At 54.3% G+C, this 14,568-nt stretch overlaps 1 protein-coding gene across 1 annotated transcript; it reads left to right on the forward strand.

Annotated features, from left to right (window-relative positions):
* Window positions 1-1,916: 1,916 nt before the first annotated feature.
* On the forward strand, window positions 1,917-10,628 carry LOC311154810 (SITS-binding protein-like; the record flags this gene model as incomplete). The annotated part of the gene is made up of 10 exons (XM_084207581.1): window positions 1,917-2,375; window positions 4,292-4,463; window positions 5,174-5,378; window positions 5,468-5,618; window positions 5,707-5,886; window positions 6,253-6,521; window positions 6,966-7,102; window positions 8,099-8,220; window positions 9,244-9,423; window positions 10,211-10,628. 10 exons carry the CDS (start codon window positions 1,917-1,919, stop codon window positions 10,382-10,384), a joined length of 2,049 nt encoding a protein of 682 aa, XP_084063707.1. The 3' UTR covers window positions 10,385-10,628.
* Between the last annotated feature and the right edge of the window lie 3,940 nt (window positions 10,629-14,568).

Consider the following 14,568-nt stretch of genomic DNA (forward strand, 5'->3'; position numbering starts at 1 on the left):
TCTCCTGGGTCAAATCTGAGCTTGTTTCATCCTTTCTCCTTATCCTGGATCCACCTCCTCAGCTGCTCTGGAGTCCCTTCTTGTCCTGATCCAATCCACCATTTTTCCCTCCATCCGACACTGGATATTGCTCCACCTGCAAAGAAAAATTAATCCTGGAGAGGAAAGGCCCCATCCAGGGGCTTATTTGGGCCACAAATGAGAATTTTCATGGTGGATTTGGCTGTCCTGGGACTCTCCTGAAGTCTGAGGTGAGCAGAGCTTTAGCCTTGGGATTGCTGGGCTTTTGTCTGGATGCAGGATGGAGAAACACTTTTAAATCCCAAGTTTTTTATATCTTGTCAGCCAACAGGTTGTAATATCACTTGGAAAATCCAGGTATTCCCTGATCACCTGTAGATATGGTGAGATGACTGTGAATGGGGACTGGAGCATGGAAAAGTCGATGGAAATCTCAGATTTCCAGAGTTTTTGTACAGGTGGGGATTTCAAGTGTCTTGGGAAGTGGGAAGTGGCTTCCCTGTGGTTTTGGGTGCAGGCAGCACCCTAGCTGCAGCCTTGGAGTTAATCTAAGGGAGGGTCCAGTGCCACATGTGAAGTAGGAACAGGGATAAAATCCCCCAAAATTGGATAATAACAACAACAAAAGCCGAAGCAGGAGAATAAGGAGGCTCAGCTCTCCCAGGACTTGAGGTGTGGATTCACAGGTGTGAAGTGAAGACTCAACCAGAGCCACCTCAGCAAGCTGGCAAAAAAAAAAAACAAAAAACAACCAACCCTTTAAAATTATTCCCCTATAGATAAAAGCCTTGAAAAGGGAATATTTTTATGTCCTGCCCCTGCTGGGGATGCAGCCACCTGTGGCTACGTGCAGGCTGCAGGGAAGCGGGCGGGAGGGCTAGAGGGAGGGAGGGAGCTTGGCTTAAGTAACGCTCCTGCGTTAGTCTGGATCAAGTTCCTTCGGCTCCACGGCTCTGAGACGCAGCCAGGAGGGAAAACTGCCCTGGGAAAGAGGAGGAAAACCTGCTCGTGGTGGGAAAACCGCTGGGAAAAACATCGAGGACACTTTGGGGGCTGTGACAGCATCTCCCAACCTGCCCTTAGGTAAGGGGGTGGTGGGGTGGCTGTGGTGTGCCAGGGGAGGTGGCACCATTCCCAACCTGCCATCGGGCAGTGGGATGGGGCCTGGGATACAGGGACAAGCCAGTGCCACGCCGTGAAGCTGTCCCCACACTTGACCCCTCGCCTGGAGGAATAGTAGGGCCCATTCCCTTGGGCTCAGCCAGCGCCCCGACCCTGCCCACGGGAGGTTTTGCTCTGTGCATCATCCAAACGCTTTTCCAGGGAAGAGAGAGAGGAGATGGAAGGAGGATGTTGCATCCCCTCCTTTCTCGACCCACTCTGGGATGTTTTCCTGCACCCCTGGCTATTTGCTGCTGCTTCCAATCCGAGCAGGGAAGCGATGCCAAACCCCATGGAGCAGCGGAGGCTGGAGCGTGGCCCCGATTCCCATTGTCCGTGGCCCCATCTCCTCCCGGGCTCTGGGCCATGTGTGACACCTCCTCCTCCTCCTCCTCGGTGTCACTGGGTGCTGCTGGCTGTGCCAAGGGGCTGAGCTCCTGGCTTTGGGAGCTGAGCCACCGTCACCAAGCCCAGCAGCAGGATTTGCTGTAGAGGAGGCTGCGGAAGGGACTCCCCTTACCTCAGGATCAGTGCAGAGAGAACAGAGTGGCAGCTTTCCCCTCTTTTAAACTATTTTTAAAATCTCATTATATATACATTATATTCATTAGTTTTTTGTGCATGCTTTTGGAGCTATCCCAGAAGATCTTTTGGAGCTGTCCCAGAGGGTTTCCTTTCCTGTGCCGCTGCAGGAGGAGAGAGCAGCGGAGCCGCCGCATCCCTGCGATTGCACCATGCCCCTCTCCCGCCACACCGGCCAAATCCCGGAGTCCACCTGGACCCTGGGCTTCAGGGAGATGACGGAGCCCTGGAAAGGCGCCGTGGGCTGCCTCGGCGTGGCCGTCTTCTTCGCCATGACCATCGGCATCATCTCCTGGCAGGCGCTGGAGCAGTCCCCGGAGGAGTGGGTGCTGCGGGGCCGGGACGCGGGGATGCTGTGGGAGCGCGGCCGCGGGGCGCTGCTGCTGCGGGCGCTGCCGGCCGGCCGCCCCGTGCTGGCCATCGCCGTGGGCAGCGTGCCGGCCACCGAGCCCCCGCCGCCCCGCGACCGCTGCTGGCACGACGGCGGCCAGTTCTGCTATTCCTGGGAGGAGGACGCCGAGCTCCGGCTCTCCCTGGAGCCGCCGGCAGCCCCCGGAACGGAGTGCTACGGCGTCCGCTGGACCCCGCTGCGCCCCGACGTGACCCTGAAGGTAACGGGGGCCCCTCCGTCCGGCTCCGAGCCCTTTGGGATCCCGCAAGGGCGGCTCTGGCCTGACCATCATCCCCCAGCTCAGTTGTGGGGTCGCACCGTGGCCGTGGCTCCCCGCCTTCCACATCCGGGTGGGGAAAACCTTTTGGAAGCATCGTGCTCTGAAGCTGAGCCCCAAAATGCTGTGGCGGTGCCACGCTGGTGACCCCGGGTGGGAGAGCCGTGTTTATATGGAGACAGAGTAAATACCCACTGGAGATGACAATGCTGGCGAGAGCCTCGGGAAGGTCTCTTCCAACACAGACACAATGGGCAGCTCCCGCGGGATGGGAATAATCCGTGTCCGTTGCTGCAAACATTTTTGGTACCATTCCCTGCTTTCTCCCTCAGCTAAATAAAAGCAGACTCTGGGAAGGAGCCTTAGGAGGGGAAGGAGACACGCTGTCAAAGCAGGGCGTCCAGTTGTGGGGAGCTCTCAGAAAGGGAGGGAAGCGGGATGGGATTCTCTAGGATGGAGGATTGTTGCCCTTTAGCCGTACATCACCTGTTGGCACCGTTCTGGGGGGGTGGAAGGTGTTGCCTGAGCACAAACCCTCGGTCTCCTCCACTGACGTTGCTGTGAGGCATTTGAGAGGATGAGTGAGAGAGAATAGGCTTTCCCCCACTTGTTAAAAAAAACCCAAACCGTTGGAAAATATGATCCAGCGAAATCTGAGTTCAGAACAGACTGTTTTCCCTCTTTCCCAGCTGGTGTAATGAGTTCAGCTGACACCTGGTACAGCTATTCCGAGCCTCCAGGGTTTCCACTTTAATAATTTACATCTCCTCTCTCCACCCCTTGGAGAGACTTAACCTCTCTGCGCCCCCGAGCTCAGGACTCCAGGAGGCTCCGAAGCCTTGGGACTGGGAATAAAGTTGGGGGGGAGTCTCTGAGTCCCCTCTGCCACCCCAGGCCCCCTTCACGGCCCCAGATCTCTGGGCTTTCGGGGAAGCCCATCCTGCCTGGGAAGTCACGAGGATGCTAAGTCCTGCTGATCCCTCGATTTGGCAGAAAGGGGAAAGTTTGAGGAGCTTTGAAGTGAAAACTGATGATTTCTGGCAGGAGGTGGGTCAAGGATGGGGATGTCCACTGTGCCAGAGCCCTGTCAGGCCTATGAGAGGTGCCCCAATCTCCAAACTGAGTCTCTTGAGGGAAATTCTTGTCATCAGCCCTTGGGAAAGAAGGAAGCTATGCCTTGGAGGATGTGTCACCCTCAGGATGCTAGTGCCATCAGGATGAGGGATCAAGATGGGGCTAAAAGCTCTCTGTGAGAACTTTTATTTTAGAGGTGGGGACAGCTGCACTTGCAGATTCACCCCAGAAATTCTGGGGAAGGCAGCTGGAGAGCTTAATGTGGTTTTTAAGTAAAACAGAGGGAAAAAAAAAAAAGAAAAACAGAGAAAAAAAACACTGAACGAAAAATGCCAACCAAATAAAAAGCCTGACCAAACAAAAAAAATCCCAAACAAACCAGCAAACCAAAATACAAGATTTTTCAAGTGGGTTTCTGAAAGTGCCCTCAGTGCATTTTAAAGCTGTTTCCTTGAATTTCTCCCTCCACTGTCCTCTCCCACTCACACCTGCAGAATCTCTTTGCTCACACCTTTGCAGCATCTTTTCCCCTGCGACTCAGAGGTGTCTGATAACTGTGGTGGGTGCAGAAGTGTGATTGTTGTGGCAGTTTGGTTTTATTTGTGCTCCTCCATCAAAAACTGGCAGGCTCTGGAAGCACGTCTTGCTTTTCCTTTGTTTTTTAAATGAAACCATAATTTTACGCTGCAAAAAGGACACCTGCCACTAGCACAGTTTGCTCCAAGTCTGGCTTTCCTGCTCCCCCTGAGTATTCCCGCTCTTTGATGATGCTTTCCTGGCTGCAGGACTGTTTTTCCATGGCCAATGTCTCCTGGTACGGAGGGCCGAGCATCCGTGCTCAGCGCTGGCCCCTCAACGACGCCGAGAGCCCTGCACAGCCCTTGGTCAGCGGCGACCTCAGCGCAAACCCCGACGGCTTCGGGCCCCTCCTGGAGAGGTACTTCCTGGGATCCACAGGTAACCACCTCCTTCCCTGGCCAGGGTCCAACAGCTTCCCTCCCTGTGCTTCTCTGCCCCTCTCCTCACCTCTAAAGCAGCTGGTTTAAGGGCAGCGTAGATGTCTCTGGGAATAAAATATCCTGCAAATGTAGCAGCAACAGGGCTCTTGGGATGGATCCCACACTGCCTCATCTCTGTGGGAAAGCTGATACTGAAGCTGAGTGCCTGAGGATGGGGTGGTCCAAGTCACTCCAGGGACATCCCATGCTCTTGGTGTACCTGGTTTTTTTTTAGCCCAGATCTGTGCCCATTGCTGCATCCCCAGCTCCACTCGAGTGGCTTTGGGGCTCCCTGATGTCACTGTGGGATGCTGGATTCAGGCAGGAGTTCAGCTGCTGGTGTCATTTTTTTGGGTATATTTAGATTATTCCGCAGAACACCAAACTTCAGGTATTACCCCAAATTAATCCAATTGACCTGCAGCTGCCCTGCACTGCTGAGGCCACTGAAAAGGCCAGGAAAGGGAGAAATCCAGCCCCTGAAAGGCATTTTGGACTCTACAAGGGAATAGCAGGAGCAGGGTGGGGATGGTTGGCACAGCTGGATCTGTGGTGGGATCAGCCCAGATCAGCCTCGGCACCAGTCAGGCTCCGCTCATACCTGCGGCTCCCAGGACCGGGAGCAGCCGTGTGCGTGCCGAGACACCGTTTTCCCACTTTTCCCCAAAGGAGTGACGGTGACAGTGGCTCCCGACGTGTCCCTGCTCCTGTCTCTGGAGAGCCACCGTCAGTTCTGCCTGGAGACGCCGGCGGGGCGAGCGGAGCCCCTGCACTACCAGCTCTGTGTCAGCGCCGACGTGGCGGCCGCCCGCCGGCACACGGCCAGCGCTCCGGCGGGAGCGGCTCGGACGCTGCCGGACACGGCGCTCCTGGGGTGAGCGCTCCTTGCCCCCACGGTGGGAACCCTTCCAAGCGTCCTGCTCGCTCTCCCAAGCACCTCACCGGGGATTTCCCACCCTGCAGGTCTCCGATCTGGCGCTACCACGGCCCGGAGGGTTCTGCCGCCAAAATCAAGCGAGGCTTGAGGTCGCTGGTGAGGAGGCTGAAGCGGCATCGCCTTCAGGAGGGCGTCGTGGCCCTGGGGGAGCGCGGCACCGCCGTCCTCGCCGCCACGGTACGGCAGCTCTGCCACCCTCCGGGCACGTGGGGAGCGTGGTGCTCCTCTCCTACAAACCCCTTATTCCCACCTTTCCCGCCCGCAGGACCTGGTGCCCTCGGAGCGCAGGAAGAGGCAGGCCCCGGCGCTGGTGGAACCTCTGGAGCTCTCCATCACGCTGTCCCCGTACGCTGGCGTCACCTCCCCGCTCTTCCTACGCTCCCTGCGTGGCGGCGAGGCCGCGGGATACTGGCTCAGCCGCCAGCCCCGACCCGGGGCCAGCTCGGTACGGGCCCCCCTCAGCCCCCAAACCAGAATTAAAGCCAAATAAACCCCCTCAGGTTTATTATTTTATCAAGGGACACAGCAGTGCTGGGGGAAGCAGCGTCCCTCCTCTTTCCTAAGGAAGCAACTTTAAAATTTCCAGTGTTGAGAAGACTCCCCAGCTCCACTTTGTGTGGTCATTTTAATGATGCCTTTGCCACCAACTCAGGGATTTTTGGGGGCTTTAGGGAGAGTTTACACCTTGATGTGCTGCACCATGACAGCGCAGGGCGGGGTGGGGGCAGCGTGGCATCCCCCAGCCTTGCACCCCGGAATCAACAGGACATTCTACGGATCTGACAGGGATTTCCATCCTCCCCCTCCGCAGATCCCGCTGCTGACCACCTGGAAGGGGCAGCTCTGCGCCCGCCTGAACGTCACCAGCGAGGCCGCACTGGGCTGGTACCTGGCTCGTGCCCGGCGCCTGCGGCAGGCTCTGGGGGCCACCTATGTGGCTTTCGAGGGAGTGGAGGGCAATTCCTTCCTGGAGCAGGATGTCCCTGCTCCTGCCGAGCTGGAGGGCGATGGATACACCGAGGCGCTGGCAGCAGCGCTGGCGACGCTGGGCAATGGCACCGTCATCAGTGCAGGGAGCAGGTGGGCACCAGGGAGAGCCCTCTCTGGAGCTGATGGGCACAAGAGCTTGCTGAGGGATGGTGGAACTGGTGCTTGGAATTTGTTCTTGGTGTTCCCAGGTGCTTCTCGGCACTCAGGGAAGTGAAGTGGTGTGGAAGTGGGCTAAGGCAGCGTGTTGGAGTCAATGATCCTTGTGGGATGTGAGGATGGTGTGGCCGCGGCAGAGGGTGCCCAGGGAAGCTGTGGCTGTCCCATCCCTGGAAGTGTCCAAGTCCAGGCTGGATGGGGCATGGAGCAGCCTGGCATAGTGGAAGGTGTCCCTGCTCATGGCAGGGGGTGGCACTGGATGGGCTTTAATGTCTCTACCCACCCAAACCATTCTGGGACTATAATCTGGCCCCAGTGACTCCAAAGCCAAGTGGGATAATGGAATTTCACCTTGAAGAGTTTGTGCTGTTTCTCCAGATCCAGTCACCTCCCACTGTTTGTCCAGATGAGCCCCCTGCGCTCTGACTGGAGCCATGCTGGGCTGAAGGGGCTCATCCCCTCTGTGCTGCACTACAGCCTCTTGGGCTACAACTTCTTCATCCCTGATGCAGTAGGTAAGGATTGGTTTTCCAATTTTTTTTCCAATTTCTGGCTTCTCTGCAGTGAATTTTGCAGCCTTTTTCCAGGCACGGGAGGTACATTTGCAACTCAGGTGTGCTATGGGAAGGCTTGGAGCATTTTTCTCCCCAGTCTTCTGTTGTGCTGGCTTGATTGGGATGAATGTGACCAGGGAAAAAACGTGAGGAGTTAAAACCAAAAGAATATGCTGTAAATATTGCCAGGCAGCTCCAGCAGCAGCCGGGTCTCTGGGGATGCCCTTCCCAGAGTTCCACCACAGCCCACCCCTGTGGGGCTTGGCTTGGGCTAAATCCCACCTGGCACAGGCAGGATCTGCATCCCCAGGCCCTGGCTGGGGAATGGATGTTCCTAAAACCCCAGCAGCTCTGCTCCAAGTCTGTATTTCTGCTCCAAAGCAAGATGGCTGCAGAAATCCTGAAATAAAAGCACTCTAAACGGGCAAGAAACAACCTTTAACTAGGGCCAAGTGGATCCATTTCCCTTTTTCTTGGAGCTGATGGAGTTAGTGTTGTTTAGAACATGTCCTGAGAGTGCAGGGGCTGAGCAGAAGTGTCAAACACGGAGAGCTGAGCTAAACAACAGCCCTGAAACAGGGGTTGAGAGCAATATTTCAATTTGGCCTCTATTTTTAGCTTGTTTTCCTTAGAAAATGAGGCTCAAGCAATTCCAGCATGGGAGTTTGCTTCCCAAAGAGGTGCTGGAGCTCTTGGCTTGCATGGGTGGGAGTGCAGATCCTCCTGCACAGAGAGAGCTGAGCATTTCATTGCCAGGGGCTGTGTCCCAATAGCCTGGGAGCTGCAAGAGCTGGGAAAAGCCTCTGCAGGAAACAGGAATTTGTGGATGGTTGAGTGAGCTCTCAGTGCTGGGGGATTTGTGCCATTTCCAGGGAAGCTCATGGAAGGAGCTCTGAGGCTTCCCCAGAACCTTTCCATGCCATGGGAGGCCCTCACTTCAGCTCCATGTTCCCACAGGAGGGAGCGAGGCTGGAGTCACCCCGGGGGACCCGGAGCTGTTTGTGAGGTGGCTGCAGATTGTGACATTCCTGCCCGTGATGGCCTTTGGGACCCCGCCCTGGCTGTGCTGTGACACCTGGGTACGTGTCCCACACTGGGATTCTGACATGGCCAATGCCCCCAAAAGCCATGGAAGGCCTGGCAGGGATCTCCTGCCAGCTGCTGTCTCAGCTTCCCACTGAAGTGGGAATAAATCCATTATCAGTGGGTTTAGATTCAAGTACCAGTGGATTTAAATCCAAGGGATTTGTGTCCGTTATCAATGGATTGAATTATACTTCAGTTCAGTGGATTCATATACACTATCAGTGGGATTTAAATCAAATTGATTAAGGTCCTTTATTAATGGATGTAAATCCATTTAAATACAATTAATTACTATCCATTATCAATAGATGTAAATGCATTTCAATCCATGGGTTTATATACATTGTCAATGGATCTACATTCACTTAAATCCAGTGGATTTATCAATATCCATTATCAATGGGTTTCGATCTATTTAAATCCAATGGGTTCATATTCATTATCAATAGACTTAAATCCATTTATAGCCAATGGATTCAGGTTCAATATAAATGGATTTAAATCCATTTTAATCCAATGGATCCACAACTATTTTCAATGCACTTAAATAAATTTAAATCCAATGGATTTATATTCATTAACAGCAGATTTAAATCTCTTCAAATCCAATGTGTTTATATCTGCTATCAATAGATTTAAATCCAGCTGATTTATAACAATTACCAATGGATTTAAAGCTATTTAAGTCCAATGGATTTAAATCCATTATCAATGGATTTAAATGTATTACCAATGGATTTATATGCAAATCAATTAATATCTAAATATATACAATATATCTAATTAATCCAACTAATATCCATATCAATTTATATCCAAATCAATTAATATCCAATATCAACCCCATTTGTACCATAACTTGATCGGGACATTCCAATTCAGTAATTTCTCTTCCTAAGGGAACACATATTTTAAATTTTTAATTATTTATTTTGGAGTTTTTTTTTTCCCCCGCCTTCCCTGCTTTGCTGTTTCCTGGACACTGGGCTCCTCATGGACTTGTCCCCCACCTGCAGGTCCTGAATCTGACCCGCCAGTGCATCCAGAGGCACCGGGACTTTGTTGTGCCACTGCTCCTAAAATACAGTGAGGAGTGGCAGAGCCTGGGATACCCCATCTTCCGACCTGCCTGGTGGCTCAGCCCCACAGATCCCGTTGCATTCACCATAGAGGATGAGTTCCTTATTGGAGATGAGGTGGGAATTCTGCATTATTCCTGTAAATCCAGTACTGCTCAAGTACAAATCAGGACTTGGATTTGAGCAGATTTAAATGCAAGCCAAAGCAGCTGAGTTTTGTGGGTTTTAGGGTTTTTGCTTTTTGGAAAAGCTTGGCTTTCCTCATTAAACTCTTACTTAGGGCCCTCAAACCCTTTATCAGCTTTGGAAGTGAAAGGATTTAGCAGGAATAAAGAGTCTCAGAATGTTGGGAACTGCTTTTGGGAATGGCTTTTCCCATGAAACAAGGGGAAAAATGCTCCTTGAAGGGGGAAATACATTGGCTCTATCACTGGGAAGAAGGTTTTGCAAGAAACACACATTTCTGATGGGTTTTTTTGTTTTCAAAAATATAAACTGGATGGAATTTTGGGGCAGCTGCAGGCAGGGATGATCCCAATCCCAGTCAAAGGAATGTCACTGCACTGCATTATTGTTTCTAAACTGACAGAAGGCAGGGATAGATGGGATTGGGAAGGAATTCCCAGTGATGGTGCTGAGGCCCTGGCACCGGGTGCCCAGAGGAGCTGTGGCTGCCCCATCCCTGGAGGTGTCCAAGGCCAGGCTGGATGGAGCTTGGAGCAACCTGGTCTAGTGGAAGGTGTCCCTTCCCATGGCAGGGTGTGAGACTGGATGGTTTTTAAGGTCTCTTCCCACCCAAACCATTCCAGGATTCCCTGGTGACCATCTCATCCCAACACGCACATCCTGGCTTTTCCTTCCTCCGCTGAAGTTCTTTTTTCTTTTTTTTGTCTTCTCCCTGCAGGTCCTGGTGGCTCCAATAACAGAGAAGGGACAGACGTGGAGGGATATCTACCTGCCAGGAGAGGGACACCTCTGGCTGGACACCAACACTGCCCGAGTGTTTGATGGCGGTACCATGCTCAGGAACTACTCTGCCAGCCTGGCCGAGGTGCCAGTGTTTGTAAAGACCTCCTGAATCCAGGCTGGGCAGCTCTGGGACAGAGACCTCCGAGGGCAGCACTCCCCTCAGACCTTCAGCCTCTTTGCACTTTTCCCAGATCCTTTTTTTTTAAATTTTGTTTTGTTTTTTACTTCAGCAGAAATTGTCTGAATTTTCTTCCTTGTTGTTACCCTAAAATAGTGGCTCTGCCACCAACACCCATCCACACTGAATGCTGCATTTTCCCCAGGGTTTTCCTGGTGAAATATTTGTGTGTGTATGTTCAGGTGGGCATATCCAGCATCTCCAGGTCCCTGGCACCATGCTCAGAGAGGCAGGGAGAGGATTTTCCAGGAGATAAACAAACATCAGCTTATACCTGAGGAGAAGTTTTGTATTTAATGAAAAAATTAAATATAGGGGGAAACTACCAGGATGGTTTTGGTGCTATGTGTGGCCACCTCCAGAGCTGAGCAGTGCTTCTCCCACCTGAGGCTGTGTGTGGTTTCCAGGTAGCAAGAGCCCACCTTCTGAGTATATTTGGGAAAATGAGTGAATTCCAGGTGTATTTGAAGCAGGTTTCTGTGGAAGAAAAATAAACTTGATCAAGCAGAGGACTGGCTCTACCAGAGCATGATGTGGATATCGAGGATCCTTGCCCACCTCCTGTGTGCCCAGGCTCATGCTTTGCACCATTTGTTGAATTTTATGGCTTTTTCCCAATTATTTCTTGCAGTGCAAGAGGGATCCAATGTGACCAGGCTCCTTCCATCCAGCAGAGAATGTATCCATAGGCAAAATCCACATCCCACATGCTGAATGTGTATCTAGCGGGATGATCAGCTATGCTGACACTCCAAATTGGAGATCAATGGGACACTGCAGGTTAGTGGGGTGATTCCAAAGGCTGGCATTTGGGGACAGGGGCTGGATGACAGCTGGGAGGGAAGTTTAGGGCACGATTTGGCCCTGGAGCTGGGCTTGGGCACCTCTAGCACTGATTTGTATCAGCCACACCGTGGGTTTTTGGAGAAAATATTCCTGTACCAAGCTGTGGCTCCACTGAAAAAGTGCTAAGGGGTACTAACTTCTCCCAGCAAAGCTTGGGTTCAGCTTTGAGAAGTTCAGCTCCTGGATAAAGCTGAAGGGAAAGCAAAGGCAAAAGCCAAGTCAGGTTCAACCATGAAAAAGCTGTGAGGGCATGGAGAGGAGAAGAGCCCCTCAGCTCCTTCCTTGATCTACACAGGCACTTAACGATGCTGGGAGAGCTCACAGAGGGAAAGGATGAAACTCATGAGGGCAACCCAAGGATATGGGATGCTCCAAAATATCTGTGGAGATATATCTGAGGTGGCAAAAAACAGAAAAAGAAGAAAGGGAGTGCTGGCTCAAGTGGCATTTGTTTATTTGCAGCAAGTCAAGCCCTGGAACAGGATGTCCAGGGGAGAGCTGGTGGCTCCATCCTGGGAGATCACCAAAGCCTGCCTGGACACCCTGGGCCGAGCCTGAGCGTAGCAATTCCCATTTTGGGAGGGTGGGCTATGTGTCCCTGCGCCCAGCACGGCCCCAGCTCCTGCGCTGCTGCCAGCGCCTCCCTGAGGAGCCCGGGTTGTCCCGCTGGGACCTTGGAGCATGTCCCTGGTCATCATTCCAGCTCCTCCACTGCCGCTGACCTGTGGAGTGGTTGCGGGGCACCCTTCCCTGGGAGGCTCTCTGGGAGTTCTGGCGTCTCCTGTAGGATCTGCCCTGGGTTTGGCTCCTTGTCGCGCGCTGTTGCCTGGAGGAACTCCAGTCTTCCCACTGGTGTCTGTCACTCCTCCTCAAGGCGGTGTCATGTTGGGGCGTTGGAGTGGGTCTGCCATTCCAGCTGCTCCAGCGCCTCTGGTTTCTGGAGCGCTCATAGGGCACCGTTCTCTGGGAGCCTGCCTGGGAGTTCTGGCCTCTCCTGTGGGATCTGCCCCGGCTTTGCCTCCTCCTTGTGTGCTGTTGTCCAGAGGAATCAGAGTCTTCTGACTGGCGTGTCTCACTCCTGTCTGAGGGGAAATCGTGTCGGGACCCTGGAGCGTGTCTGTCATCGGCATCCCAGCTCCTCCAGCGCCTCTGCCTTGCGGAATGCTCGGGGGAGCCCATCTGGGTGTCCTGCTCTCTCCTGGAGGGTCTGTCCCAGCCACGGGAACGCTCCCTGCCCCTGCTCCACCTGCGGCGGCCCCAGGACCGTTCCTGCTGGCTCCATGACCTGCGGGGCCCGCGCCGGGATCGCCGTCCCTGCGAGGAGACCGGGATGGCCCATTCCAACCTGGGAGTTTGTCCCTCTTCAGGCGTGTCCTCCCAAGCCCTTCTCAGCTGCTGCGACCACCTCCTCCTCGGGGAGTTGCTGCCCCGGCCGTCCGGGGACCGTCGGCGGCCATCGCGGGGCCACCTCATGGATCTCCTTGGCCTCCTCTCCGAGGGCCCGAAGTTCCCGGAGCAGCTCCGCGCGGACCGGCCGCGCCATCTCCGCTTCCTGTCGTACACGCGGTCCTGCACCTCGTGGTACAGGGCCACGTGCTGGGGGTAGGGGTGGCGCGTGGGCCGCTGGCACCGCGGGCAGGTGGCCTCGCCCAGGCTCCAGTCCCACAGGCACAGCTGGCAGAAGCAGTGCCGGCAGGAGCTGGAGCAGGCGGTGCTGATGTGCCGGCACTCCGGGCACGAGGCCTCCTCCTGGCTGTTGTCCTGCGGCCCGGCGGCCCCGGCGGCCCCGGCGGCCTGGCTGGTGCCGGCAGCGGAGGTGCTGGGCTCCGGAGTGTCCTCCCTCGATGACATCTCGCCCTGCAAGAGGCACAAAGTCTGTTTGCAGGTACCTCTCCCCGAAACCCCGCGGCTCCCCGGCCCTCCGGGGCCGTCCCACACCTCAACAGCGGGGCCGTGGTGGGGCTGGAATAGCGGTGTTTGCATCCCACGGCTCTCACCGTGGGATTGCGGCTCTGGGCCCCCTCTGCTGCTTTTGTGACGTGGCCCGTGTCCCGTGGCTGCTGTGAAGTCACTGATGGCGCTGTCACAAAGGGCCACTGTTGAGGTGCAGGACAGCCCCAAAGGGCTGAGGTGCTGTGCTTGGGTTTAGGGACAGGCGTCGGGGGATAAATTTTGTGTCTCGTAGGGCAAGAAGGTGTCACGGGAGTGGGATACTCAGGGGGAGGCCACAGGAGGTGCCCGAGGTGGCACCACGATGGCCACAGGTGGCCTCAGCACCGCCAGGGCTACAGCTCATCAGGAACTGCAGGGTTAGGACAAGGGGAATGGCTCCAAAATGGAAAAGGGGAGATTTAGGTGGAATACTGGGAAGAAATCTTTCCCTGTTTGGGGGTGAGGCCCTGGCACAGGTTGCCCAGAGCAGCTGTGGCTTCCTATCCCTGGGAGCATTCCAGGTCAGGTCGGACAGGGTTTGGAGTATCCTGGGATAGTGGAAGGTGTCCCTGTCCATGGCAGGGGGTGGAACTGGATGATCTTTAAGGTCCCTTTGAGCACAAACCACTCCAGGATTCTCATCTAGAAGAAGGAGGAGCAGTGGAGCAGGGCTTGGAACAACACTGATGATGACTTGGGTCTGCACCCTGAGCACTGAGGCTCTGCTTGGGTGGGGCTCCATGGAGTGAGGCTACGTGGAGACACAGCAGGAACTTCCCGGTTTATTGCACTGCTGGTTAAGAACAGCTCTCTGAAACAATTCATTTTGCTGGAATCATGGCTATCCGGTTTTCTTCATGATCTCAGGTTGATCTCAGGTTTGTTGCTATTGTTGGTAAAGTAAGTTAAGTAACCTTCAGCCATGAGGACGCAAATCCTAGGACAATAAAGGAGTAAGGCTGAAAAACTCTGTCTCCTGTGTATGGGAATAATTGGATTGGTTTTCTTTTACAGCGCTCCCTTCTTGTGGGAGGGAAAGGGAGGTATATTAGATCAATAAGAAGACAAGTATTTCCCAAGGAGCTGTGCCTTGGGCTGAGACGGATGCTTTTTGGGGACAACGAAAACAAGTATGGTTTTGGGAACAGGGTGTAGCTGGGCTCGCACCACCCCGCACTGCCACAGGCTTCCGGAGGAGGTGGTGGAGTGCCATTCCTGGAGGGATGTAGCACTTGGATGCGGATCCGCCTGCGGCACTTGGGGAGACGGTCAGAAGTGACCTTGGGGGACAGTGGGACGCACGTGCTGTTTCCCCTAAGGACTCAGTGCCTGCGCAC

The sequence above is a fragment of the Fringilla coelebs genome (genome assembly GCF_963513975.1).
Source record: "Fringilla coelebs genome assembly, chromosome: 6".
Taxonomy (NCBI): domain Eukaryota; kingdom Metazoa; phylum Chordata; class Aves; order Passeriformes; family Fringillidae; genus Fringilla; species Fringilla coelebs.